The sequence below is a fragment of the Ammodytes marinus genome (genome assembly GCF_949987685.1).
Source record: "Ammodytes marinus genome assembly, chromosome: 4".
Lineage (NCBI taxonomy): Eukaryota > Metazoa > Chordata > Actinopteri > Uranoscopiformes > Ammodytidae > Ammodytes > Ammodytes marinus.
The window spans coordinates 31650876-31677631 of record NC_137233.1 but is presented as its reverse complement, the minus strand read 5'-3'; the positions used below and the strand labels follow the sequence as shown (position 1 = coordinate 31677631).

General features: G+C 40.9%; 1 protein-coding gene across 1 annotated transcript in view; it reads left to right on the top strand.

Annotated features, from left to right (window-relative positions):
- Nucleotides 1–25448, top strand: part of LOC307249794 (major facilitator superfamily domain-containing protein 4A-like) — a gene marked incomplete at its 5' end in the record, with an annotated part of 106552 nt that extends 81104 nt beyond the window's left edge. The window contains 4 exons of the mRNA XM_080026646.1: nt 19651–19798; nt 22358–22428; nt 23025–23145; nt 24773–25448. Coding sequence (XP_079882772.1) covers nt 19651–19798; nt 22358–22428; nt 23025–23145; nt 24773–24849 — 417 coding nt within the window. The 3' untranslated portion in view covers nt 24850–25448. The remainder of the gene's footprint in view (nt 1–19650; nt 19799–22357; nt 22429–23024; nt 23146–24772) is intronic.
- Between the last annotated feature and the right edge of the window lie 1308 nt (nt 25449–26756).

Here is a 26756-nt window from a genome sequence, read left to right as displayed (position 1 = left end):
TACTGGCCTACACTTGAACAAAAAAGCATATGTATTTTGGCAACAAATATCTGCTATCGTATTGTTGTTGTTTTGGACCATGGAACCAACACTGGCAGTTATGCTTCTACTGTTTCCTTTGAGGTTCTTCTTTTCACCTAGCAATCAGGTCCAGTGTAGCTCACTGGCATTGTAATCCCTAATTCTGCACTGTTGCCAATTCAGTCAGATGCTCTATCACAGAGCAACAGCACCATATTGGTTTGTGCAAAGTTTTTTCCGAAATTTGCAGCATAGAGCTGAAATTTGAGCCGAAATAGCTCAGTTGGGAGAGCGTTAGACTGAAGATCTAAATGTCCCTGGTTCGATCCCGGGTTTCGGCAGAACATGAGCAGTGTTTTAAGAAGTGTTTCTTCGGAGAAGAGGACATTGAATGATCTGATTCCGCACTGTATGTGCTAATAAGCATATATACGTTTCCTAATTGATGTCATAGGTCATTGGGTCATTCCTTTCCAGAGATGACATGTTTTCCTTACTGGCCTTCACTTGAACAAAAAAGCATATGTATTTTGTTAACAAATATCTGCTATTGTATTGTTGTTGTTTTGGACCATGGAACCAACACTGGCAGTTATGCTTCTACTGTTTCCTTTGAGGTTCTTCTTTTCACCTAGCAATCAGGTCCAGTGTAGCTCACTGGCATTTTAATCCCTAATTTTGCACTGTTGCCAATTCAGTCAGATGCTCTATCACAGAGCAACAGCACCATATTGGTTTGTGCAAAGTTTTTTCCGAAATTTGCAGCATAGAGCTGAAATTTGAGCCGAAATAGCTCAGTTGGGAGAGCGTTAGACTGAAGATCTAAATGTCCCTGGTTCGATCCCGGGTTTCGGCAGAACATGAGCAGTGTTTTAAGAAGTGTTTCCTCGGAGAAGAGTACATTGAATGATCTGATTCCACACTGTATGTGGTAATAAGCATATATAGGTTTCCTAATTGATGTCATAGGTCATTGGGTCATTCCTTTCCAGAGATGACATGTTTTCCTTACTGGCCTTCACTTGAACAAAAAAGCATATGTATTTTGGCAACAAATATCTGCTATTGTATTGTTGTTGTTTTGGACCATGGAACCAACACTGGCAGTTATGCTTCTACTGTTTCCTTTGAGGTTCTTCTTTTCACCTAGCAATCAGAGGGGTATACTACAAAGCAAACTCAACAGAGCCCGGCTCTCTTTTTTTGATCTGGTTCAACATAACACATACCCTCGCTCAGAGCTAACCGGTATCACGAAGGCAGTTATCAACCTCTTATGTTGAACGAGAGTTTCAGCTTCAGGCTCTGTGCGCGTCCCCATGAGAGGGGGCGTTTGGCCGTCATTTGACTCTGCTTCCGCACAGACTGGACTGATCTTGTGCCGCTAACTTTACACAAACGGACTGATTGTGAGCAGCTGAGTAAAACAAAAGTGTGTCGCCAACTTCATTCAAGAGGAAGAGTTTGTCAGTCTGAATTATTACAGCAGAAAACAGAGAGCCGAAAAAACTATTACTGCAAATAGGCTAAGGAGAGTGGAATGCTGCCAGCATGGAAATTATTTATTTATCTTGCCGATCGTTCTCGCAGTGCGTAACGTGACATTATAAAACAATGAAACGTTGAACTCGGATTTAAACACTATACCATTTAGCCTAATATATATATAGGCTACTTTGCTATATTTATAGCACTACGCCTATAGTCCCACACTTAAGAATGTAATTTAAGTCTGACACTGTCTCAAAATGAATAGCCTATGGAAAATCATTTAGTTTTGGGCCACATCATAATGAATACAATTTTGATTTAGACTATTAGCCTTTTATTTGAATCTTACAAATACCAATAGGCCTACATTAAAAAACCTGTAGTCTGGACAAATATGAATCTAGGCTACTGTGAGAAGCTTAACCTGCGAGTCTGCAACGATGTCCGAACTGTGACAGCTGTCACCTGTCACGTCCCAACTGTAATCGCTACTTATGAAAAGAAAGCCCACAGTGAAATAATGTTGCAAACTGTGATTTTATAGAACGCTTTATTAAGAGCCAGTGTGTGTATATCGCCAGGTAAAATCATTTGAGAGGAGAGCATAGAGTGGCGCTGCATACAGTATAGGTGTGGGCTATTTTACATGTTCAATAACTGTATGCATGTGGCAAAAAGCCCCAGCGCGATGTTACAGTTCACTCTGCTGTAAGCCTAATGTCACGGCTTCGTTTCGTTCATTAACTTAGCCTACTGATCAATAAATTTAGATGTAACAGCTTCCTCAGTGAGAATGTAGCGCTCAGACAATATTGTCAGGTCCGCGGGATTTCTAAATGTGTAGTTTCCTTGAAGGGCAGCGCTCTATAAGAGCCGAATTTAAGCTCAAACTCTGAAACAAAAACTGGTCTGAGCAGGTTAGCCGTGCAGCCTCTGTTACCACGGTGATCTAGCCAGGTAGAAAGAGAGCCACCTTTCGTGATACTGAAAACTCTGGCTTTAGACCGCTTTAGACTCAACAGACCTCGCTCAGCCCTTAATCTCGCTTCGTAGTATACCCCTCAGGTCCAGTGTAGCTCACTGGCATTGTAATCCCTAATTTTGCACTGTTGCCAATTCAATCAGATGCTCTATCACAGAGCAACAGCACCATATTGGTTTGTGCAAAGTTTTTTCCGAAATTTGCAGCATAGAGCTGAAATTTGAGCCGAAATAGCTCAGTTGGGAGAGCGTTAGACTGAAGATCTAAATGTCCCTGGTTCGATCCCTGGTTTCGGCAGAACATGAGCAGTGTTTTAAGAAGTGTTTCCTTGGAGAAGAGGACATTGTATGATCTGATTCCGCACTTTATGTGGTAATAAGCATATATAGGATTCCTAATTGATGTCATAGGTCATTCCTTTCCAAAGATGACATGTTTTCCTTACTGGCCTTCACTTGAACAAAAAAGCACATGTATTTTGGCAACAAATATCTGCTATTGTATTGTTGTTGTTTTGGACCATGGAACCAACACTGGCAGTTATGCTTCTACTGTTTCCTTTGAGGTTCTTCTTTTCACCTAGCAATCAGGTCCAGTGTAGCTCACTGGCATTGTAATCCCTAATTTTGCACTGTTGCCAATTCAATCAGATGCTCTATCACAGAGCAACAGCACCATACTGGTTTGTGCAAAGTTTTTTCCGAAATTTGCAGCATAGAGCTGGAATTTTAGCCGAAATAGCTCAGTTGGGAGAGCGTTAGACTGAAGATCTAAAGGTCCCTGGTTCGATCCCTGGTTTCGGCAGGACATGAGCAGTGTTTTAAGAAGTGTTTCCTTGGAGAAGAGCACATTGTATGATCTGATTCCGCACTGTATGTGGTAATAAGCATATATACTTTTCCTAATTGATGTCATAGGTCATTGGGTCATTCCTTTCCAGAGATGACATGTTTTCCTTACTGGCCTACACTTGAACAAAAAAGCATATGTATTTTGGCAACAAATATCTGCTATCGTATTGTTGTTGTTTTGGACCATGGAACCAACACTGGCAGTTATGCTTCTACTGTTTCCTTTGAGGTTCTTCTTTTCACCTAGCAATCAGGTCCAGTGTAGCTCACTGGCATTGTAATCCCTAATTCTGCACTGTTGCCAATTCAGTCAGATGCTCTATCACAGAGCAACAGCACCATATTGGTTTGTGCAAAGTTTTTTCCGAAATTTGCAGCATAGAGCTGAAATTTGAGCCGAAATAGCTCAGTTGGGAGAGCGTTAGACTGAAGATCTAAATGTCCCTGGTTCGATCCCGGGTTTCGGCAGAACATGAGCAGTGTTTTAAGAAGTGTTTCTTCGGAGAAGAGGACATTGAATGATCTGATTCCGCACTGTATGTGCTAATAAGCATATATACGTTTCCTAATTGATGTCATAGGTCATTGGGTCATTCCTTTCCAGAGATGACATGTTTTCCTTACTGGCCTTCACTTGAACAAAAAAGCATATGTATTTTGTTAACAAATATCTGCTATTGTATTGTTGTTGTTTTGGACCATGGAACCAACACTGGCAGTTATGCTTCTACTGTTTCCTTTGAGGTTCTTCTTTTCACCTAGCAATCAGGTCCAGTGTAGCTCACTGGCATTTTAATCCCTAATTTTGCACTGTTGCCAATTCAGTCAGATGCTCTATCACAGAGCAACAGCACCATATTGGTTTGTGCAAAGTTTTTTCCGAAATTTGCAGCATAGAGCTGAAATTTGAGCCGAAATAGCTCAGTTGGGAGAGCGTTAGACTGAAGATCTAAATGTCCCTGGTTCGATCCCGGGTTTCGGCAGAACATGAGCAGTGTTTTAAGAAGTGTTTCCTCGGAGAAGAGGACATTGAATGATCTGATTCCACACTGTATGTGGTAATAAGCATATATATGTTTCCTAATTGATGTCATAGGTCATTGGGTCATTCCTTTCCAGAGATGACATGTTTTCCTTACTGGCCTTCACTTGAACAAAAAAGCATATGTATTTTGGCAACAAATATCTGCTATTGTATTGTTGTTGTTTTGGACCATGGAACCAACACTGGCAGTTATGCTTCTACTGTTTCCTTTGAGGTTCTTCTTTTCACCTAGCAATCAGGTCCAGTGTAGCTCACTGGCATTGTAATCCCTAATTTTGCACTGTTGCCAATTCAATCAGATGCTCTATCACAGAGCAACAGCACCATACTGGTTTGTGCAAAGTTTTTTCCGAAATTTGCAGCATAGAGCTGGAATTTTAGCCGAAATAGCTCAGTTGGGAGAGCGTTAGACTGAAGATCTAAAGGTCCCTGGTTCGATCCCTGGTTTCGGCAGGACATGAGCAGTGTTTTAAGAAGTGTTTCCTTGGAGAAGAGCACATTGTATGATCTGATTCCCCACTGTATGTGGTAATAAGCATATATACTTTTCCTAATTGATGTCATAGGTCATTGGGTCATTCCTTTCCAGAGATGACATGTTTTCCTTACTGGCCTACACTTGAACAAAAAAGCATATGTATTTTGGCAACAAATATCTGCTATCGTATTGTTGTTGTTTTGGACCATGGAACCAACACTGGCAGTTATGCTTCTACTGTTTCCTTTGAGGTTCTTCTTTTCACCTAGCAATCAGGTCCAGTGTAGCTCACTGGCATTGTAATCCCTAATTCTGCACTGTTGCCAATTCAGTCAGATGCTCTATCACAGAGCAACAGCACCATATTGGTTTGTGCAAAGTTTTTTCCGAAATTTGCAGCATAGAGCTGAAATTTGAGCCGAAATAGCTCAGTTGGGAGAGCGTTAGACTGAAGATCTAAATGTCCCTGGTTCGATCCCGGGTTTCGGCAGAACATGAGCAGTGTTTTAAGAAGTGTTTCTTCGGAGAAGAGGACATTGAATGATCTGATTCCGCACTGTATGTGCTAATAAGCATATATACGTTTCCTAATTGATGTCATAGGTCATTGGGTCATTCCTTTCCAGAGATGACATGTTTTCCTTACTGGCCTTCACTTGAACAAAAAAGCATATGTATTTTGTTAACAAATATCTGCTATTGTATTGTTGTTGTTTTGGACCATGGAACCAACACTGGCAGTTATGCTTCTACTGTTTCCTTTGAGGTTCTTCTTTTCACCTAGCAATCAGGTCCAGTGTAGCTCACTGGCATTTTAATCCCTAATTTTGCACTGTTGCCAATTCAGTCAGATGCTCTATCACAGAGCAACAGCACCATATTGGTTTGTGCAAAGTTTTTTCCGAAATTTGCAGCATAGAGCTGAAATTTGAGCCGAAATAGCTCAGTTGGGAAAGCGTTAGACTGAAGATCTAAATGTCCCTGGTTCGATCCCGGGTTTCGGCAGAACATGAGCAGTGTTTTAAGAAGTGTTTCCTCGGAGAAGAGGACATTGAATGATCTGATTCCACACTGTATGTGGTAATAAGCATATATAGGTTTCCTAATTGATGTCATAGGTCATTGGGTCATTCCTTTCCAGAGATGACATGTTTTCCTTACTGGCCTTCACTTGAACAAAAAAGCATATGTATTTTGGCAACAAATATCTGCTATTGTATTGTTGTTGTTTTGGACCATGGAACCAACACTGGCAGTTATGCTTCTACTGTTTCCTTTGAGGTTCTTCTTTTCACCTAGCAATCAGGTCCAGTGTAGCTCACTGGCATTGTAATCCCTAATTTTGCACTGTTGCCAATTCAATCAGATGCTCTATCACAGAGCAACAGCACCATACTGGTTTGTGCAAAGTTTTTTCCGAAATTTGCAGCATAGAGCTGGAATTTTAGCCGAAATAGCTCAGTTGGGAGAGCGTTAGACTGAAGATCTAAAGGTCCCTGGTTCGATCCCTGGTTTCGGCAGGACATGAGCAGTGTTTTAAGAAGTGTTTCCTTGGAGAAGAGCACATTGTATGATCTGATTCCGCACTGTATGTGGTAATAAGCATATATACTTTTCCTAATTGATGTCATAGGTCATTGGGTCATTCCTTTCCAGAGATGACATGTTTTCCTTACTGGCCTACACTTGAACAAAAAAGCATATGTATTTTGGCAACAAATATCTGCTATCGTATTGTTGTTGTTTTGGACCATGGAACCAACACTGGCAGTTATGCTTCTACTGTTTCCTTTGAGGTTCTTCTTTTCACCTAGCAATCAGGTCCAGTGTAGCTCACTGGCATTGTAATCCCTAATTCTGCACTGTTGCCAATTCAGTCAGATGCTCTATCACAGAGCAACAGCACCATATTGGTTTGTGCAAAGTTTTTTCCGAAATTTGCAGCATAGAGCTGAAATTTGAGCCGAAATAGCTCAGTTGGGAGAGCGTTAGACTGAAGATCTAAATGTCCCTGGTTCGATCCCGGGTTTCGGCAGAACATGAGCAGTGTTTTAAGAAGTGTTTCTTCGGAGAAGAGGACATTGAATGATCTGATTCCGCACTGTATGTGCTAATAAGCATATATACGTTTCCTAATTGATGTCATAGGTCATTGGGTCATTCCTTTCCAGAGATGACATGTTTTCCTTACTGGCCTTCACTTGAACAAAAAAGCATATGTATTTTGTTAACAAATATCTGCTATTGTATTGTTGTTGTTTTGGACCATGGAACCAACACTGGCAGTTATGCTTCTACTGTTTCCTTTGAGGTTCTTCTTTTCACCTAGCAATCAGGTCCAGTGTAGCTCACTGGCATTTTAATCCCTAATTTTGCACTGTTGCCAATTCAGTCAGATGCTCTATCACAGAGCAACAGCACCATATTGGTTTGTGCAAAGTTTTTTCCGAAATTTGCAGCATAGAGCTGAAATTTGAGCCGAAATAGCTCAGTTGGGAGAGCGTTAGACTGAAGATCTAAATGTCCCTGGTTCGATCCCGGGTTTCGGCAGAACATGAGCAGTGTTTTAAGAAGTGTTTCCTCGGAGAAGAGGACATTGAATGATCTGATTCCACACTGTATGTGGTAATAAGCATATATATGTTTCCTAATTGATGTCATAGGTCATTGGGTCATTCCTTTCCAGAGATGACATGTTTTCCTTACTGGCCTTCACTTGAACAAAAAAGCATATGTATTTTGGCAACAAATATCTGCTATTGTATTGTTGTTGTTTTGGACCATGGAACCAACACTGGCAGTTATGCTTCTACTGTTTCCTTTGAGGTTCTTCTTTTCACCTAGCAATCAGGTCCAGTGTAGCTCACTGGCATTGTAATCCCTAATTTTGCACTGTTGCCAATTCAATCAGATGCTCTATCACAGAGCAACAGCACCATACTGGTTTGTGCAAAGTTTTTTCCGAAATTTGCAGCATAGAGCTGGAATTTTAGCCGAAATAGCTCAGTTGGGAGAGCGTTAGACTGAAGATCTAAAGGTCCCTGGTTCGATCCCTGGTTTCGGCAGGACATGAGCAGTGTTTTAAGAAGTGTTTCCTTGGAGAAGAGCACATTGTATGATCTGATTCCCCACTGTATGTGGTAATAAGCATATATACTTTTCCTAATTGATGTCATAGGTCATTGGGTCATTCCTTTCCAGAGATGACATGTTTTCCTTACTGGCCTACACTTGAACAAAAAAGCATATGTATTTTGGCAACAAATATCTGCTATCGTATTGTTGTTGTTTTGGACCATGGAACCAACACTGGCAGTTATGCTTCTACTGTTTCCTTTGAGGTTCTTCTTTTCACCTAGCAATCAGGTCCAGTGTAGCTCACTGGCATTGTAATCCCTAATTCTGCACTGTTGCCAATTCAGTCAGATGCTCTATCACAGAGCAACAGCACCATATTGGTTTGTGCAAAGTTTTTTCCGAAATTTGCAGCATAGAGCTGAAATTTGAGCCGAAATAGCTCAGTTGGGAGAGCGTTAGACTGAAGATCTAAATGTCCCTGGTTCGATCCCGGGTTTCGGCAGAACATGAGCAGTGTTTTAAGAAGTGTTTCTTCGGAGAAGAGGACATTGAATGATCTGATTCCGCACTGTATGTGCTAATAAGCATATATACGTTTCCTAATTGATGTCATAGGTCATTGGGTCATTCCTTTCCAGAGATGACATGTTTTCCTTACTGGCCTTCACTTGAACAAAAAAGCATATGTATTTTGTTAACAAATATCTGCTATTGTATTGTTGTTGTTTTGGACCATGGAACCAACACTGGCAGTTATGCTTCTACTGTTTCCTTTGAGGTTCTTCTTTTCACCTAGCAATCAGGTCCAGTGTAGCTCACTGGCATTTTAATCCCTAATTTTGCACTGTTGCCAATTCAGTCAGATGCTCTATCACAGAGCAACAGCACCATATTGGTTTGTGCAAAGTTTTTTCCGAAATTTGCAGCATAGAGCTGAAATTTGAGCCGAAATAGCTCAGTTGGGAGAGCGTTAGACTGAAGATCTAAATGTCCCTGGTTCGATCCCGGGTTTCGGCAGAACATGAGCAGTGTTTTAAGAAGTGTTTCCTCGGAGAAGAGGACATTGAATGATCTGATTCCGCACTGTATGTGGTAATAAGCATATATAGGTTTCCTAATTGATGTCATAGGTCATTGGGTCATTCCTTTCCAGAGATGACATGTTTTCCTTACTGGCCTTCACTTGAACAAAAAAGCATATGTATTTTGGCAACAAATATCTGCTATTGTATTGTTGTTGTTTTGGACCATGGAACCAACACTGGCAGTTATGCTTCTACTGTTTCCTTTGAGGTTCTTCTTTTCACCTAGCAATCAGGTCCAGTGTAGCTCACTGGCATTGTAATCCCTAATTTTGCACTGTTGCCAATTCAATCAGATGCTCTATCACAGAGCAACAGCACCATACTGGTTTGTGCAAAGTTTTTTCCGAAATTTGCAGCATAGAGCTGGAATTTTAGCCGAAATAGCTCAGTTGGGAGAGCGTTAGACTGAAGATCTAAAGGTCCCTGGTTCGATCCCTGGTTTCGGCAGGACATGAGCAGTGTTTTAAGAAGTGTTTCCTTGGAGAAGAGCACATTGTATGATCTGATTCCCCACTGTATGTGGTAATAAGCATATATACTTTTCCTAATTGATGTCATAGGTCATTGGGTCATTCCTTTCCAGAGATGACATGTTTTCCTTACTGGCCTACACTTGAACAAAAAAGCATATGTATTTTGGCAACAAATATCTGCTATCGTATTGTTGTTTTGGACCATGGAACCAACACTGGCAGTTATGCTTCTACTGTTTCCTTTGAGGTTCTTCTTTTCACCTAGCAATCAGGTCCAGTGTAGCTCACTGGCATTGTAATCCCTAATTCTGCACTGTTGCCAATTCAGTCAGATGCTCTATCACAGAGCAACAGCACCATATTGGTTTGTGCAAAGTTTTTTCCGAAATTTGCAGCATAGAGCTGAAATTTGAGCCGAAATAGCTCAGTTGGGAGAGCGTTAGACTGAAGATCTAAATGTCCCTGGTTCGATCCCGGGTTTCGGCAGAACATGAGCAGTGTTTTAAGAAGTGTTTCCTCGGAGAAGAGGACATTGAATGATCTGATTCCACACTGTATGTGGTAATAAGCATATATTGGTTTCCTAATTGATGTCATAGGTCATTGGGTCATTCCTTTCCAGAGATGACATGTTTTCCTTACTGGCCTTCACTTGAACAAAAAAGCATATGTATTTTGGCAACAAATATCTGCTATTGTATTGTTGTTGTTTTGGACCATGGAACCAACACTGGCAGTTATGCTTCTACTGTTTCCTTTGAGGTTCTTCTTTTCACCTAGCAATCAGGTCCAGTGTAGCTCACTGGCATTGTAATCCCTAATTTTGCACTGTTGCCAATTCAATCAGATGCTCTATCACAGAGCAACAGCACCATACTGGTTTGTGCAAAGTTTTTTCCGAAATTTGCAGCATAGAGCTGGAATTTTAGCCGAAATAGCTCAGTTGGGAGAGCGTTAGACTGAAGATCTAAAGGTCCCTGGTTCGATCCCTGGTTTCGGCAGGACATGAGCAGTGTTTTAAGAAGTGTTTCCTTGGAGAAGAGCACATTGTATGATCTGATTCCCCACTGTATGTGGTAATAAGCATATATACTTTTCCTAATTGATGTCATAGGTCATTGGGTCATTCCTTTCCAGAGATGACATGTTTTCCTTACTGGCCTACACTTGAACAAAAAAGCATATGTATTTTGGCAACAAATATCTGCTATCGTATTGTTGTTGTTTTGGACCATGGAACCAACACTGGCAGTTATGCTTCTACTGTTTCCTTTGAGGTTCTTCTTTTCACCTAGCAATCAGGTCCAGTGTAGCTCACTGGCATTGTAATCCCTAATTCTGCACTGTTGCCAATTCAGTCAGATGCTCTATCACAGAGCAACAGCACCATATTGGTTTGTGCAAAGTTTTTTCCGAAATTTGCAGCATAGAGCTGAAATTTGAGCCGAAATAGCTCAGTTGGGAGAGCGTTAGACTGAAGATCTAAATGTCCCTGGTTCGATCCCGGGTTTCGGCAGAACATGAGCAGTGTTTTAAGAAGTGTTTCTTCGGAGAAGAGGACATTGAATGATCTGATTCCGCACTGTATGTGCTAATAAGCATATATACGTTTCCTAATTGATGTCATAGGTCATTGGGTCATTCCTTTCCAGAGATGACATGTTTTCCTTACTGGCCTTCACTTGAACAAAAAAGCATATGTATTTTGTTAACAAATATCTGCTATTGTATTGTTGTTGTTTTGGACCATGGAACCAACACTGGCAGTTATGCTTCTACTGTTTCCTTTGAGGTTCTTCTTTTCACCTAGCAATCAGGTCCAGTGTAGCTCACTGGCATTTTAATCCCTAATTTTGCACTGTTGCCAATTCAGTCAGATGCTCTATCACAGAGCAACAGCACCATATTGGTTTGTGCAAAGTTTTTTCCGAAATTTGCAGCATAGAGCTGAAATTTGAGCCGAAATAGCTCAGTTGGGAGAGCGTTAGACTGAAGATCTAAATGTCCCTGGTTCGATCCCGGGTTTCGGCAGAACATGAGCAGTGTTTTAAGAAGTGTTTCCTCGGAGAAGAGGACATTGAATGATCTGATTCCACACTGTATGTGGTAATAAGCATATATAGGTTTCCTAATTGATGTCATAGGTCATTGGATCATTCCTTTCCAGAGATGACATGTTTTCCTTACTGGCCTTCACTTGAACAAAAAAGCATATGTATTTTGGCAACAAATATCTGCTATTGTATTGTTGTTGTTTTGGACCATGGAACCAACACTGGCAGTTATGCTTCTACTGTTTCCTTTGAGGTTCTTCTTTTCACCTAGCAATCAGGTCCAGTGTAGCTCACTGGCATTGTAATCCCTAATTTTGCACTGTTGCCAATTCAATCAGATGCTCTATCACAGAGCAACAGCACCATACTGGTTTGTGCAAAGTTTTTTCCGAAATTTGCAGCATAGAGCTGGAATTTTAGCCGAAATAGCTCAGTTGGGAGAGCGTTAGACTGAAGATCTAAAGGTCCCTGGTTCGATCCCTGGTTTCGGCAGGACATGAGCAGTGTTTTAAGAAGTGTTTCCTTGGAGAAGAGCACATTGTATGATCTGATTCCGCACTGTATGTGGTAATAAGCATATATACTTTTCCTAATTGATGTCATAGGTCATTGGGTCATTCCTTTCCAGAGATGACATGTTTTCCTTACTGGCCTACACTTGAACAAAAAAGCATATGTATTTTGGCAACAAATATCTGCTATCGTATTGTTGTTGTTTTGGACCATGGAACCAACACTGGCAGTTATGCTTCTACTGTTTCCTTTGAGGTTCTTCTTTTCACCTAGCAATCAGGTCCAGTGTAGCTCACTGGCATTGTAATCCCTAATTCTGCACTGTTGCCAATTCAGTCAGATGCTCTATCACAGAGCAACAGCACCATATTGGTTTGTGCAAAGTTTTTTCCGAAATTTGCAGCATAGAGCTGAAATTTGAGCCGAAATAGCTCAGTTGGGAGAGCGTTAGACTGAAGATCTAAATGTCCCTGGTTCGATCCCGGGTTTCGGCAGAACATGAGCAGTGTTTTAAGAAGTGTTTCTTCGGAGAAGAGGACATTGAATGATCTGATTCCGCACTGTATGTGCTAATAAGCATATATACGTTTCCTAATTGATGTCATAGGTCATTGGGTCATTCCTTTCCAGAGATGACATGTTTTCCTTACTGGCCTTCACTTGAACAAAAAAGCATATGTATTTTGTTAACAAATATCTGCTATTGTATTGTTGTTGTTTTGGACCATGGAACCAACACTGGCAGTTATGCTTCTACTGTTTCCTTTGAGGTTCTTCTTTTCACCTAGCAATCAGGTCCAGTGTAGCTCACTGGCATTTTAATCCCTAATTTTGCACTGTTGCCAATTCAGTCAGATGCTCTATCACAGAGCAACAGCACCATATTGGTTTGTGCAAAGTTTTTTCCGAAATTTGCAGCATAGAGCTGAAATTTGAGCCGAAATAGCTCAGTTGGGAGAGCGTTAGACTGAAGATCTAAATGTCCCTGGTTCGATCCCGGGTTTCGGCAGAACATGAGCAGTGTTTTAAGAAGTGTTTCCTCGGAGAAGAGGACATTGAATGATCTGATTCCACACTGTATGTGGTAATAAGCATATATTGGTTTCCTAATTGATGTCATAGGTCATTGGGTCATTCCTTTCCAGAGATGACATGTTTTCCTTACTGGCCTTCACTTGAACAAAAAAGCATATGTATTTTGGCAACAAATATCTGCTATTGTATTGTTGTTGTTTTGGACCATGGAACCAACACTGGCAGTTATGCTTCTACTGTTTCCTTTGAGGTTCTTCTTTTCACCTAGCAATCAGGTCCAGTGTAGCTCACTGGCATTTTAATCCCTAATTTTGCACTGTTGCCAATTCAATCAGATGCTCTATCACAGAGCAACAGCACCATACTGGTTTGTGCAAAGTGTTTTCCGAAATTTGCAGCATAGAGCTGAAATTTGAGCCGAAATAGCTCAGTTGGGAGAGCGTTAGACTGAAGATCTAAAGGTCCCTGGTTCGATCCCTGGTTTCGGCAGAACATGAGCAGTGTTTTAAGAAGTGTTTCCTTGGAGAAGAGCACATTGTATGATCTGATTCCGCACTGTATGTGGTAATAAGCATATATACGTTTCCTAATTGATGTCATAGGTCATTGGGTCATTCCTTTCCAGAGATGACATGTTTTCCTTACTGGCCTACACTTGAACAAAAAAGCATATGTATTTTGGCAACAAATATCTGCTATCGTATTGTTGTTGTTTTGGACCATGGAACCAACACTGGCAGTTATGCTTCTACTGTTTCCTTTGAGGTTCTTCTTTTCACCTAGCAATCAGGTCCAGTGTAGCTCACTGGCATTGTAATCCCTAATTCTGCACTGTTGCCAATTCAGTCAGATGCTCTATCACAGAGCAACAGCACCATACTGGTTTGTGCAAAGTTTTTTCCGAAATTTGCAGCATAGAGCTGAAATTTGAGCCGAAATAGCTCAGTTGGGAGAGCGTTAGACTGAAGATCTAAATGTCCCTGGTTCGATCCCGGGTTTCGGCAGAACGTGAGCAGTGTTTTAAGAAGTGTTTCCTCGGAGAAGAGGACATTGAATGATCTGATTCCGCACTGTATGTGGTAATAAGCATATATAGGTTTCCTAATTGATGTCATAGGTCATTGGGTCATTCCTTTCCAGAGATGACATGTTTTCCTTACTGGCCTTCACTTGAACAAAAAAGCATATGTATTTTGGCAACTAATATCTGCTATCGTATTGTTGTTGTTTTGGACCATGGAACCAACACTGGCAGTTATGCTTCAACTGTTTCCTTTGAGGTTCTTCTTTTCACCTAGCAATCAGGTCCAGTGTAGCTCACTGGCATTGTAATCCCTAATTCTGCACTGTTGCCAATTCAGTCAGATGCTCTATCACAGAGCAACAGCACCATATTGGTTTGTGCAAAGTTTTTTCCGAAATTTGCAGCATAGAGCTGAAATTTGAGCCGAAATAGCTCAGTTGGGAGAGCGTTAGACTGAAGATCTAAATGTCCCTGGTTCGATCCCGGGTTTCGGCAGAACATGAGCAGTGTTTTAAGAAGTGTTTCCTCGGAGAAGAGGACATTGAATGATCTGATTCCGCACTGTATGTGTTAATAAGCATCTATAGGTTTCCTAATTGATGTCATAGGTCATTCCTTTCCAGAGATGACATGTTTTCCTTACTGGCTTTCACTTGAACAAAAAAGCACATGTATGTTGGCAACAAATATCTGCTATCGTATTGTTGTTGTTTTGGACCTTGTAACCAACACTGGCAGTTATGCTTCTACTGTTTCCTTTGAGGTTCTTCTTTTACACCTAGCAATCTTGTCCAGTGTAGCACACTGGCATTGTAATCCCTAATTCTGCACTGTTACTATTTCAGTCAGATGCTCTATCACAGAGCAACAGCACCATACTGGTTTGTGCAAAGTTTTTTCCGAAATTTGCAGCATACAGCAGAAATTTGAGCCGAAATAGCGGCACTTTGCCTCCGTTCGACTGTATTTCGCGTCCAATGGAGGCCCGAGAACAATCATTCTACAGCCAATGAAATGGATAGTCCACTCTTTCACCGGCCAATCAAGTCCCGAGGGCATTCTTTCAGGGGCGGGCCTTACATTCAGGGACCGTGGACGAGCTGTCAATCACTCACTAGCAGTGGGCGAGAGATGCGAGAAGAGAAGAGAAGAAAAGAGAGGAGAAGAAAAGACGGAGAATAACGGGGAAAGTAAAAGGTATGTACAATTATAATGTTCAGACGTGAATAAATGAATGATTATAATCAGACGTTACAGTTTGATATAATATCATGTGTTTCTTTGACAGCGAACTTGCTACTGTCGCCGTTTAGTTTACACATGGTAAAATGTAGGCTATCTACAGGTAAATGAATGATTATAATCAGACGTTACGGTTTGATATATCATATGCTTCTTTGACAGCGAACTTGTTACTGTCGCCGTTTGGTTTACACACGGCAGTGGCTACTGTCGCCGTTAAGTTTACACACGGAAAAAAAATTAAAAAAGTCTAGGTATATCGTATTAGCTACATTACAGTTTTGACAGCAAACTTGCTACTGTCGCCGTTTAGTTTACACACGGTTGTGTTACAGTGTTATAGGCTACATGTCGCTGGGTCAAACGCTATACTATCTATGGGTCATACCGATACAATGCTGCGGCTCTATGCATCTAATCCTCTTTTCAAACGCCCGTTCACGGTGTTAAACATAAATAAAGTGACCATTACTTCTTAGCCGATTGAATTTATAATGTAGGTAGCGGTAGCCTGATAAGTGCTTTTCTTCCACACCCAGATATCTGGCTTTCCTAAATGAAAACAGCTTAATATTTACGATAGTAGGTCTGCATTAAGTTCTGCTATTGGTTGGGAAAACGAAGGCAGACCTACTCTCGTAATTATTAAGCTATAGCCTACCTAACATCACTAAACCGTTAACTCATTGTCCTCTTTTTGAGCGGAAAAAAAGAACTGTGTCAATATCATGCTAAAATAATCATACCGTTAGGCTACTGTGGCATGTTATTCTTATTCATGTATTACACACTGATCTCACTTTAGTTAGAGTTAGCTGATTTAGACAACACTGTATTAACATTGCCCTCACTGGAGGCTGTATATTCAGGTGTAATGATATTTAGTGGTTAAACGTTTGTTGGTTTGTTATAAATGACAATTCCATATTTATGGTAGATGGCTTCAAAACTCAAAAAGCACAGAGCGATGGGGAATGAGGAGTGGATGCTACGCCTGCGGAGGTTTGCTGCCCTTGGGGTTTGGCCCTCAGATGCAGGAAACAGGCCGGCTCCTGGACGTGTCCGCTGTGATGACAACAAGCTCAGCCAGCAATCCAGCTCTCTCCTCCGCATCTGACAGTACAGAGGCCCCTGAGCAACAACTGGTAATTATTCTTTTCATATGTTTTATCATACTGTGACATTGTGCACACCTGCTCATGATGTAATCAAATATGTAAAATGTTTATAAGGTAATATGTAAAAATACTAAGAATGAATAAAAGCTTAATAAAATAAAATCTTATTGCATTTAACAGATCATGCCATCGGTCTGTGCCACCCCTCCTCCTGTGCTGCCAATGTACATTCCTCCTCCTGTGCCTCCCACTACCGCCATCTTACCGGCCCCTCTCCCCATTGCTCACACTGCTGGTCCCTCTGGGGCCGCGGCTAGGACCCTAGCAGCACCTGAGCAACAACTGGTAAGTCTTCTTGTGACACTTTACACTGCAACAGCTGTGATATTGTGTGTTTTCGTTTTGTTTTTTGATTGAAATGTACTGTGACATTTTCCAGGCTGTGGATGAGCGTGGTGTCCCAGGGATGGACAAAGTGGACAGCCTGGCACAGTACTTGGTGGGACTGAGGGCTGAACCTGGCAACACCGTCAGCCCACAACAGGCGGGGACCATCGTGGCTCTGTGGCAGGACCTTCTGCAACAACAGGCGGCTGAAGAGGCAGGACCTCAGCATCCTGCAGCAAGGACTCAACCTTCCTCCCCAAGTCCCTGTTGCTCCGGTGCCTCTCCCACCTCACAAAATGAGGCCCACTGCTGCTCCTGTACGTCCTGGTCCTACATTACAGTACAACCTGCCAAAGAGCACAGTAGGGCAGGCAGTGGACAGGAGGAAGACTGCGGCTCCCCACCTCCATCCCACCCAGTTGCCTGTACAAAGGCAGCTTTTTGCACTGCAGCCACCTCAACCTGCCTCTACCCCTTTTCTTGTGGTCCCAAACCCGTTATTTCACAACCAATTTTTTTGTTCCCACAAGTCCCGGCCCAGCATCCTAAAATAATTGCCCCTTCTGCTCCCCTTCCATCCCCACCAACTGTCCGCAGACCCTACATTCGCACTGTAGAAACAAACCAGTGTTGCCAGTGTCACCAGCCCCGTTTAAAGGAAACTGGACATGGCCAATACTACGGCCACATCTTCTGTCCTGTCACAGCAACCAACACATTAGAACAGTGGCAGGAGGAAAAGAGGAGGGAGAGGGCAGATGCCAAAAAATAATCATACACTACACACAAAACATTTCATATAGTCAGTCACACAACACACATACATTTAACTTAAAGCTTAAAAAACTCAGTGTATATATGTATATTTAGCCTTGTTTTAACTTTTGTATTTACTTGTTTTATTTTTATATACATTTACTTTCTTATATATTTCTTTGTGCTGTGTTTTTGTATTTATTTCATTTATTGTACTATTTTATTTGATTATTTATGTGTGTGTGTGTGTGTGTGTGTGTGTGTGTGTGTGTGTGTGTGTGTGTGTGTGTGTGTGTGTACTATGGTGCATGTGTTTTGTATTAAATGTGCACACTATTTCTTCAACAGTGGTATTGACTTTTTATTTATCTAATCTTAAGTAGTATAATATCTAGTATTATAACACATTTTATTCATTAAAGGGCGCTTTTTGGACACTCAAGAACAAATAATAGAAGATAAAAACTGATGCACAACAATAAAACAACAGACTAATAGTCAAACAAGTAAATATAAAAACATTTCACTGACTAAGCCAATCTGAAGAGCAAGGTTTTTTTTTAGGCTTCAGTGTCTTGCCCTGGAACACTTGGACATGTGTCGGGGGGACGGGGGATCGAACCACCGACCCTGTAGTTGAGGGTGGACGCCCTCTTTCTTTCCCTCTTTTTTCCTTTTTTTCTCTTCTTTTTTCTCCTTTTTCCTTTTTTTCTCCTTCCTTCTTTTCCCCCTTCTCCCCCCCCTCATACGGATGAAGGTTCCCCAGCTTCCCCCCCTCATACGGATGAAGGTTCCCCAGCTTAATAGCTCAGTTGTGAGTGTTAGACTGAAAATCTAAAGGTCCCTGGTTCGATCCCGGGTTTCGGCAGAATATGAGCAGTGCTGATTCTGCACTATGTCTTAATAGGCATACATAGGTTTCCTAATTGATGTCATTCCTTTCCAGAGATGACATGTTCCATTACTGACCTTCATGTATGTTGGCAACAAATTGTATTTTTGTTGTTTTGGACCATGGAACCAACACAGGCAGTTATGCTTCTACTGTTTCCTTTGAGGTTCTTTTTTTGACGTAGCAATCAGGTCCAGTGTAGCACACTGGCAATATAGTTACAAAATATTTTTTTAACTAAAATAACACTTTTAACACCCTGCAGGGCTGTCTAGTGGACCTCAGGCTTGTTATTAATCCAGAACAAAACAAAATATATGTTTCTCCAGCGCAAGAGCTACACATTTTAATGATTCCAATATATTTACAAACAATGTATTTTTAATTCAAATAGTAACAGAATATAAATACCTTGGCATCTGGATAGATGATAAACTCACTTTTAATTTTCACATAAAAAATATTGGATGTCGACTGCGACAAAAAATTGGCTATTTTTGTGGGAACAAAACCACCTTCCCTTTATTTAGTAGGAAAAGGATTATTGAGTCAGTTTTCATGTCTGTCCTTGATTATGGTGTTGTCTTGAACTCCTGGACTCTGTTTTTCACTCTGCTTTAAGGTTCATCACAGGATATGCTTATGACACACACCATTGTTTTTATATGGAAAGGTTGGGTGGCAACCTACAGCAACAAATTTAAATAAATACCTTCATATCTTTTAACAAATTTAAACATATTATCTTAAATCTGCCGAACTCCACCTGTAACGTTTTTAATTAGGCTATATTGTACTTTCACCCATTTCATTTTAATTGCAGCCATTCTACATCAATGTCTAAATGTTTCAATTATTATTTTTTCTCTTTATCAGTTATTGTGTATTGAATGCTTTGTATAGTGTGTATGTATTGTTTTTGCTTTGCAAATGAGGGTCACCCCCCAATTGATCTATTGAGTATAAATAAAGGTTAAATGAAAATGAAAAAATAAATGAAATTTCAGTTAAGATTTATATTATATATATTTATATATTATATGTATTCATCCTGATGGGCCCCTCAGGTCTACATGTTGATTTTCATTCTCTTACTCTTACTGTCTGCTTCTGTGTCTTTCTCAGGTGGGAGTCATACTGGTGCAATGCCTTTTGATGATCTTTTATACCAGCTCTGCGTTTCTCTTTATTGGTACTTGTGTGTTGGGACTGTGCATCAGCAGTGTGTTCCCCTCCATGCTGGCTTATACAGAGGACATATTGGACTACAAAGGTAAACCAACACACACATTCTGACACAAACACACACACTTAGCATCAGCTAATCTGTCAAAGTCACATACAGGTGAAACTCGAAAAATTAGAATATCGTGCAAAAGTTCATTTATTTCAGTAATTCAACTTTAAAGGTGAAACTAATATATTATATAGACTCATTACATGCAAAGTGAGATATGTGAAGCCTTTATTTGTTATAATTGTGATTATTATGGCTTACAGTTTATAAAAACCCCAAATTCAAAATCTCAGAATATTAGAATATTACATAAAATCAATAAAAAAAAATGTAAATACAGAAATGTCGGCCCTCTAGAAAGTATAATCATGCATATGTACTAAGTACTTGGTTTGGGCCCCTGTTGCATGAATTCTTGCCTCATTCTTGCGGTGTGGCATGGATGCTATCAGTCTGTGGCACTGCTGAGGTGTTATGGAAGCCCAGGTTGCTTTGATAGTGGCCTTCAGCTCCTCTGTATTGTTGGGTCTGGTGTGTATCATCTTCCGCTTGACAATAGTCCATAGTTTCTCTATGGAGTTCAGGTCAGGAGAGTTGTCTGGCCATTCATGCACAGTAATACCATGGTCAGTCAACCAGTTACCAGTGGTTTATGGTACTGTGGGCAGGTGCCAAGTCTAGCTGGAAATGGAAATTGTCATCACCATAAAGCTTGTCAACAGACAGAAGCATGAAGTGCTCTAAAATCTTCTGGTAGATGGCTGTGGTGACTTTGGACTTGATAACACAGTGGACCAACAGCAGCAGATGACATGATACCTCAAATCATCACTGATCCAAATTAAATGTTGCATTTAATTTGGAAATCAAGGTCCCACAGTCTAGAGGAAGAGTGGAGGGGCATAAAATCCAAGGGGCTTGAAGACCACTGTCAAGTTTCAACAGTCAGTGATGATTTGAGGCACCATGTCATCTGATGGTGTTGGTCCACTGTGTTATCAAGTCTAAAGTCACCACAGCTGTCTACCAGGAGATTTTAGAGCACTTCATGCTTCTGTCTGTTGACAAGCTTTATGGAGATGCTGAATTACTTTTTCCTGCAAGACATGACACCTGTCCACAGTGCCAAAACCACAAGAAACTGGTTGACTGACCATGGTATTACTGTGTTGATTGGCCAGACAACTCTCCTGACCTGAACCCAATAGAGAAACTATAGAGTATTGTCAAGAGGCAGATGAGACACACCAGACCCAACACTACAGACGAGCTAAAGGCCTCTATCAAAGCAACCTGTAACGGTTGGGTCTGGAGGACACAGGCGCGGAGACAGTATAAGTAAAAAAGAAGATTTATTTTAGGAGAACCCAGAAAGTATAATCATCCGTTAGGACCGTGATCCGGGGAGGGAAACTGGCTGGCATGGGGGTCCAGGGAGAGAGCAACGGGGCAAGTCCAGGAGGCTGAGAGGGAGCAGGCTAGAGCAGGCAGGCAGGAGGAGTCCGGGGGGTAGTGCTGGTGGGCGAGGGCTGGAGCTGGTGGCTGGAGTCAGGCCGGGAGAACTGTGGCAGAGAAAACAGGAGTTAGCCAGGAAAAAGTGCAAAAAAGCGGAGCTGCAAACAGGTGAGCTAGAGAGAGAACTGACTGTGTGGAAACAGAAGCTACAATCTGGCAGTGTCTGGAAGGTAGGCCCGGGTATATAAAGAGCAGTTGATGATGATTGATGGCAGCTGTGAATGCTGGTAATTGACTCCAGCACACCTGGCTCCAACCCTACAATTAGACCAGCACAAAGACAAGGGTAACAGGGAAAACACAACACAAGGCCAAGAGGCCCAAGCGGGATCATGACACAACCTGGGCTTCCATAACACCTCAGCAGTGCCACAGGCTGATAGCATCCATGCCACGCCGCATTTAGGCAATCATTCGTGCAAAAGGGGCCCAAACCAAGTACTTAGTACATATGCATGATTATACTTTCTAGAGGGCGGACATTTCTGTATTTAAAATATTTTTTTTATTGATTTTATGTAATATTCTAATTTTCTGAGATTTTGAATTTGGGGTTTTTATAAACTGTAAGCCATAATAATCACAATTATAACAAATAAAGGCTTCACATATCTCACTTTGCATGTAATGAGTCTATATAATATATTAGTTTCACCTTTAAAGTTGAATTACTGAAATAAATGAACTTTTGCACGATATTCTAATTTTTCGAGTTTCACCTGTACTATACATGGAGGAATAAAAAGTACCCTTTTCAATAAAAACAAGTATATTTATTAAGAAATCCAGAGAAAACAATGACTTCAATACATTTTAACATCAGTTCTGTGCACTGGCAGGGCAGCTGGTCACACCAAACATCTATAGAGCCTACATTAGTCTTGTGTTTTCCTGTTAGACCCACGATTCAATGCCTTAATGGATCATCTGTGATGTGAAAACAGTCAGTGAAAGTAAATATGTGTGTCCTTGTCATTATACAATCCTAGTCCTAGTATTCACTTATTTATTTATCAATTAATCAGTGATCATTAGTCCTCCGTAATGTAGATATTTCTGTCTATCTTTGGTGTTTTAAAGGTTGTGCCACAACTGTCCTGGTGACCAGTGCCAGCACAGGAGAGATGATGCTGCAGCTGCTTGTTGGATCTGTAAGACATTTTTTCACCAGTGTCATTGTGTATTTTCTTAACAAAATTGACAAAGTTCAAACCAACACTTCCATCCTTTTGACATGATATTATCCAGGGTTATTTTGTCATAATGCTTGTTTCTTTTGAAATATAATTTCCTTCACAGTACTGTATAACTGACTGCCTCGTGCACATTTGATAGCAATCAAAACAACAAAAGTATGGAAATCCTGCTGTGGATTTCAACTTCCACCACATTTTGAAGTGTTTTAGCATTGTCTGGAACAGGCATCGTTGTCTGCATGGATTAGTGTTGCAGTAGCAGCCTGCTGTGTTTGAATAAATTAACACTTTTATTATAAACTTGTTCATGACTATGTTGCTTTCCAGCTTCGATTGCTATTTGATAACAAGTTGTGTGTGTGTGTGTGTGTGTGTGTGTGTGTGTGTGTGTGTGTGTGTGTGTGTGTGTGTGTGTGTGTGTGTGTGTGTGTGTGTGTGTGTGTGTGTGTGTGTGTGTGTGTGTGTGTGTGTGTGTGTGTGTGTGTGTGTGTGTGTGTGCGTGTGTGTGTGTGTGTGAGCGCGTGTGTGCGTGTGTGTGTGTCTACCTGCAGGTGATCCACAGTCATGGCAGTTACGCTTTCCTGTTGTGTTGTACAATAGCATCATTCCTCGGCCTTTGCCTGTTCCTGCTGTTCCTCTATGTCCAGCACATCCATAGAAAAAGCGAGTCAGGTAAAAAAAAAATCCGGTATTTAAACACATGGAGAGAGTGAACAGCTAAAAAATGAACCTCCACCTGTGCTAAGCAAACTCCTAGATACCCAGGACATTGGAATTCATTTTCAGAGATATTTGTACAAGTACAGTGAGATGCAATGGATGGGGGAGGCTGGATGTCTGATGACACAGGGTATGAGTTAACTGTCCAGCCAGAATGAATCTATAAGGGGCCTCCATGAATCTATAAGGGGCCTCCATGAAGGCATTGTAGACTACCACATAGCCCCTTCTCTCTCAACAGGCTCTGTAGCGCGTGTTCTTTATCTTGCTGAAGCAGTACTGAAGTTTGAAAGTATACAGCAGAGCTGGGGTGTCAAAACTCAAATATCAGGAATCTGGAGTAACAAAATAGAAACACAACGATAAATATGAAGATTTTAAATGTAACTTTTTATTTAAAAGTTTGCAAAAGTGTAAAATAAATAACTGTTTATTATTAAAGTTTTGCCAAACCAATACTGTTATATTCAGATAAATTAGTAAGGGGGAATTCAACTAAAATACAAATATAAATGATGTGGGGGAAGGTCTTGTTTTATATATCAGTGATTCTTGAGAACCGGGACAAAAGGCCGTCTTCCATATGTAACTGCTGTTATCTTTAAAACTAAAAATATTTAAAATTGTAGATGTTATTAGGGATTAAGAATAGAATGTCTGGATCACAATTATCCCTTAAATTTAATTGTATCATTATTATGTCAAATATATGACACTTGTTATCTTCTCACAACGTCCAAAACAGTGTGTCCTCAGAGAAGGTTTCAATCTTTCATCATTAAACCTTTTAAAAATGTACTTTAATGATTGAAAATAGCTTTTTTCATCAAAAGCAACACTAAATAATCTCTCATATCAATAAAAACAGTTCTACAACACATACATGTTTTATAAGGATTCTAAGTGGTGGGACCACTTAACTGTAGGTCAACACCATCAGACATTTTATTATGTGAAATGTAATTAAATCAGGCGAAATAAGGGGCAGCTGTCACTTTGAAGGACCTCTTGTCAAATTCTACCTCTGCAGAGTACATTAGAGTCAGGCAGGCTCTGAAAAGTGTTGTAGTTTTAGAATGTTTTACATTCCGAATCTTGAAAGTCCTGTGTCACAACCATGATATGTCAACACAGACTTACAATTTCTGAAGAAGATATTTGAAATTCTTTGATCATTTTATTTTCCTGAAGTAGTTCATACTAGCACCTAACATCAACAGAAAAACGAAATGGCTACTAGATAAATTCCATTTGTTATGTTTAAGAAACATTAAATATGTCAACACCGTCAGACAGGAAATCTGACAGAGTTCACATCTGACGGTGGTGATAGGCCAATGACGGTAAAGAAAACGCTTAGCTCAGTAGTTTAGTATATGTTGGATGCATACATGTAATTTAATTTGCCGAAACATAGGGTTTGTATTTTTTCAACATTGCACCCTGTTTTGTCCCACTTCTCAAGAATCACTCATATATATATATATACTTTTGACAGCTAAAATACAAATTACATTTGCCTGCTGTTTATCTCTTTATTGTGAGTCAGTCAGACTAATTTACACTATTTTCCTTTCAGATTCATCTCACAGCACAGACATGGAGGAGAAGCCAAAGATAGGAGGCTCAGTATCACAGGATCCCTTAAGAAATTGAGAGGACCACCCAATATTATTACATCTTTGGCCAATCTGGGAATAAGTTCCAGTCGGCGTTTGTCACAATCGCTTTCATGCACTCAGTAAATGATATTAATTTGTGGCGTTTCAATGACTATGTATTGGGTAAGTATGGGCATTACGTGAGCCCGCAAAGGCTGCACCACATTTAGGATTTAATGTGATTTACAAAAGGAAACAGGCGTAGGACGTGCGTGAGCACTTTTTCATAAATCCGAATCTCTCTGTGGGCACGCATTGCCCTAAATCCTACGAAAGCACCCTTCCAACGCAAATCCTACACACAATTTGATAAATGAGGCCCCTGGTCTGGCCCATGGACTCTCACGGATTTAAGGGGAGTTGAACTTCAACTTTTGAAGATGTGTTAACAGACACCTTTACAAACACATCGGTGAAGAAAGCTAGTGGTAAGGAATTTATTCCCAGATTTTCACAATTTGCCCTCATTATGATGATGAAGTGCCTCTGCTGAGTATGAAGGGAAGAACTATCTCCTCTTACCCCAGCATCATACTAGCCTCCTCCAACTGAACATTTCTGACCCAGAGAAAAGCCTGATGATCAACAAGCAGCTCAAAATATGACCACTACTTGATTTACATTGTTGGCTCAATCACCTCTTGCAGCACACTATAACTCTGCTGTAACTTGATTCAAAATACATTTGAAGCTACACTGCGTCACATTTTCACATGAATGAATGTTGGTTACATTTCAGCCGGTGCCAAATGAGTTGACACAAAGTTAATAAAGCCTATCAGCTCCACAAAACTGTTTCTGTATTTGTCAGTATGGTATGGTGTCGCTCAAGAAGCGCCCACGAAATGTTTCAGTTGTTGATTCTACTGCCAAGAAAAAACCTGTACGTACAGCAGAAGGATTAAAATCAATGCGCGATCACCGAGGACTTACGTCATCATCACTGCTCCCACTGAGTGCAGTGCATACAAAAAGTATTCAAAGCGCTTCACTTTTTCCACATTTCATTTATGTTACAGCCTGGAATAAAGCTGGATTAAATGAATAATTTCCTCAAAATTCCACACATAATACCCCATAATGACAACTTAAAAAGTTTGAAGTTGGTCAAGATTTTTGCAAATGTATTAAAAATTAAAAACAAAGAAATCAATTGTACATAAGTATTCACAGCCTTTGCGATCAAGCTCAAAATTGAGCTCAGGTGCATTCTGTTTCCACTGATCATCCTTGAAGTGTTTCTACATGGAGTCCACCTGTGGTAAATTCAGTTGTTTGGACATGATTTGGAAAGGCACACACCTGTCTATTAAGGTCTCACAGTTAACAGAGCATGTCAGACCACAAAACAAGCATGAAGTCGAAGGAATTGTCTGCAGACCTCCGAGACAGGATTGTCTCGAGGCACAGATCTGGGGAAGGGTACAGAAACATTTCTGTTGCTTTATAGGTCCCAATGAGCACCGTGGCCTCCATCATCCGTTAATGGAAGAAGTTTGAAACCACCAGGACTCTTTCTAGAGTTGGCCGCCCCTCTAAACTTAGTGATCAGTGGAGAAGGGGTTTAGTTAGGGAGGTGGCTAATAACCCGATGGTCACTCTGACAGAGCTCCAGGGTTCCTCTGTGGAGAGAGGAGAACCTTCCAGAAGGACAACCAGCACTCCACTAATCAGGCCTGTATGGTAGTGTGGCCAGACGGGAGCCCCAGCCAAAAAGCACCTGAAAGACCCTCAGACCATGAGAAACAAAATGCTCTGGTCTGATTAAGACAAAGATCGAACTCTTTGGCGTGAATGCCAAGTGTTTTGTTTGGAGGAAACTTGCTCATCACCTGGCCATACCATCCCTACAGTGAAGCATGGTGGTGGCAGCATCATGCTGTGGGGATGTTTTAAGCGGCA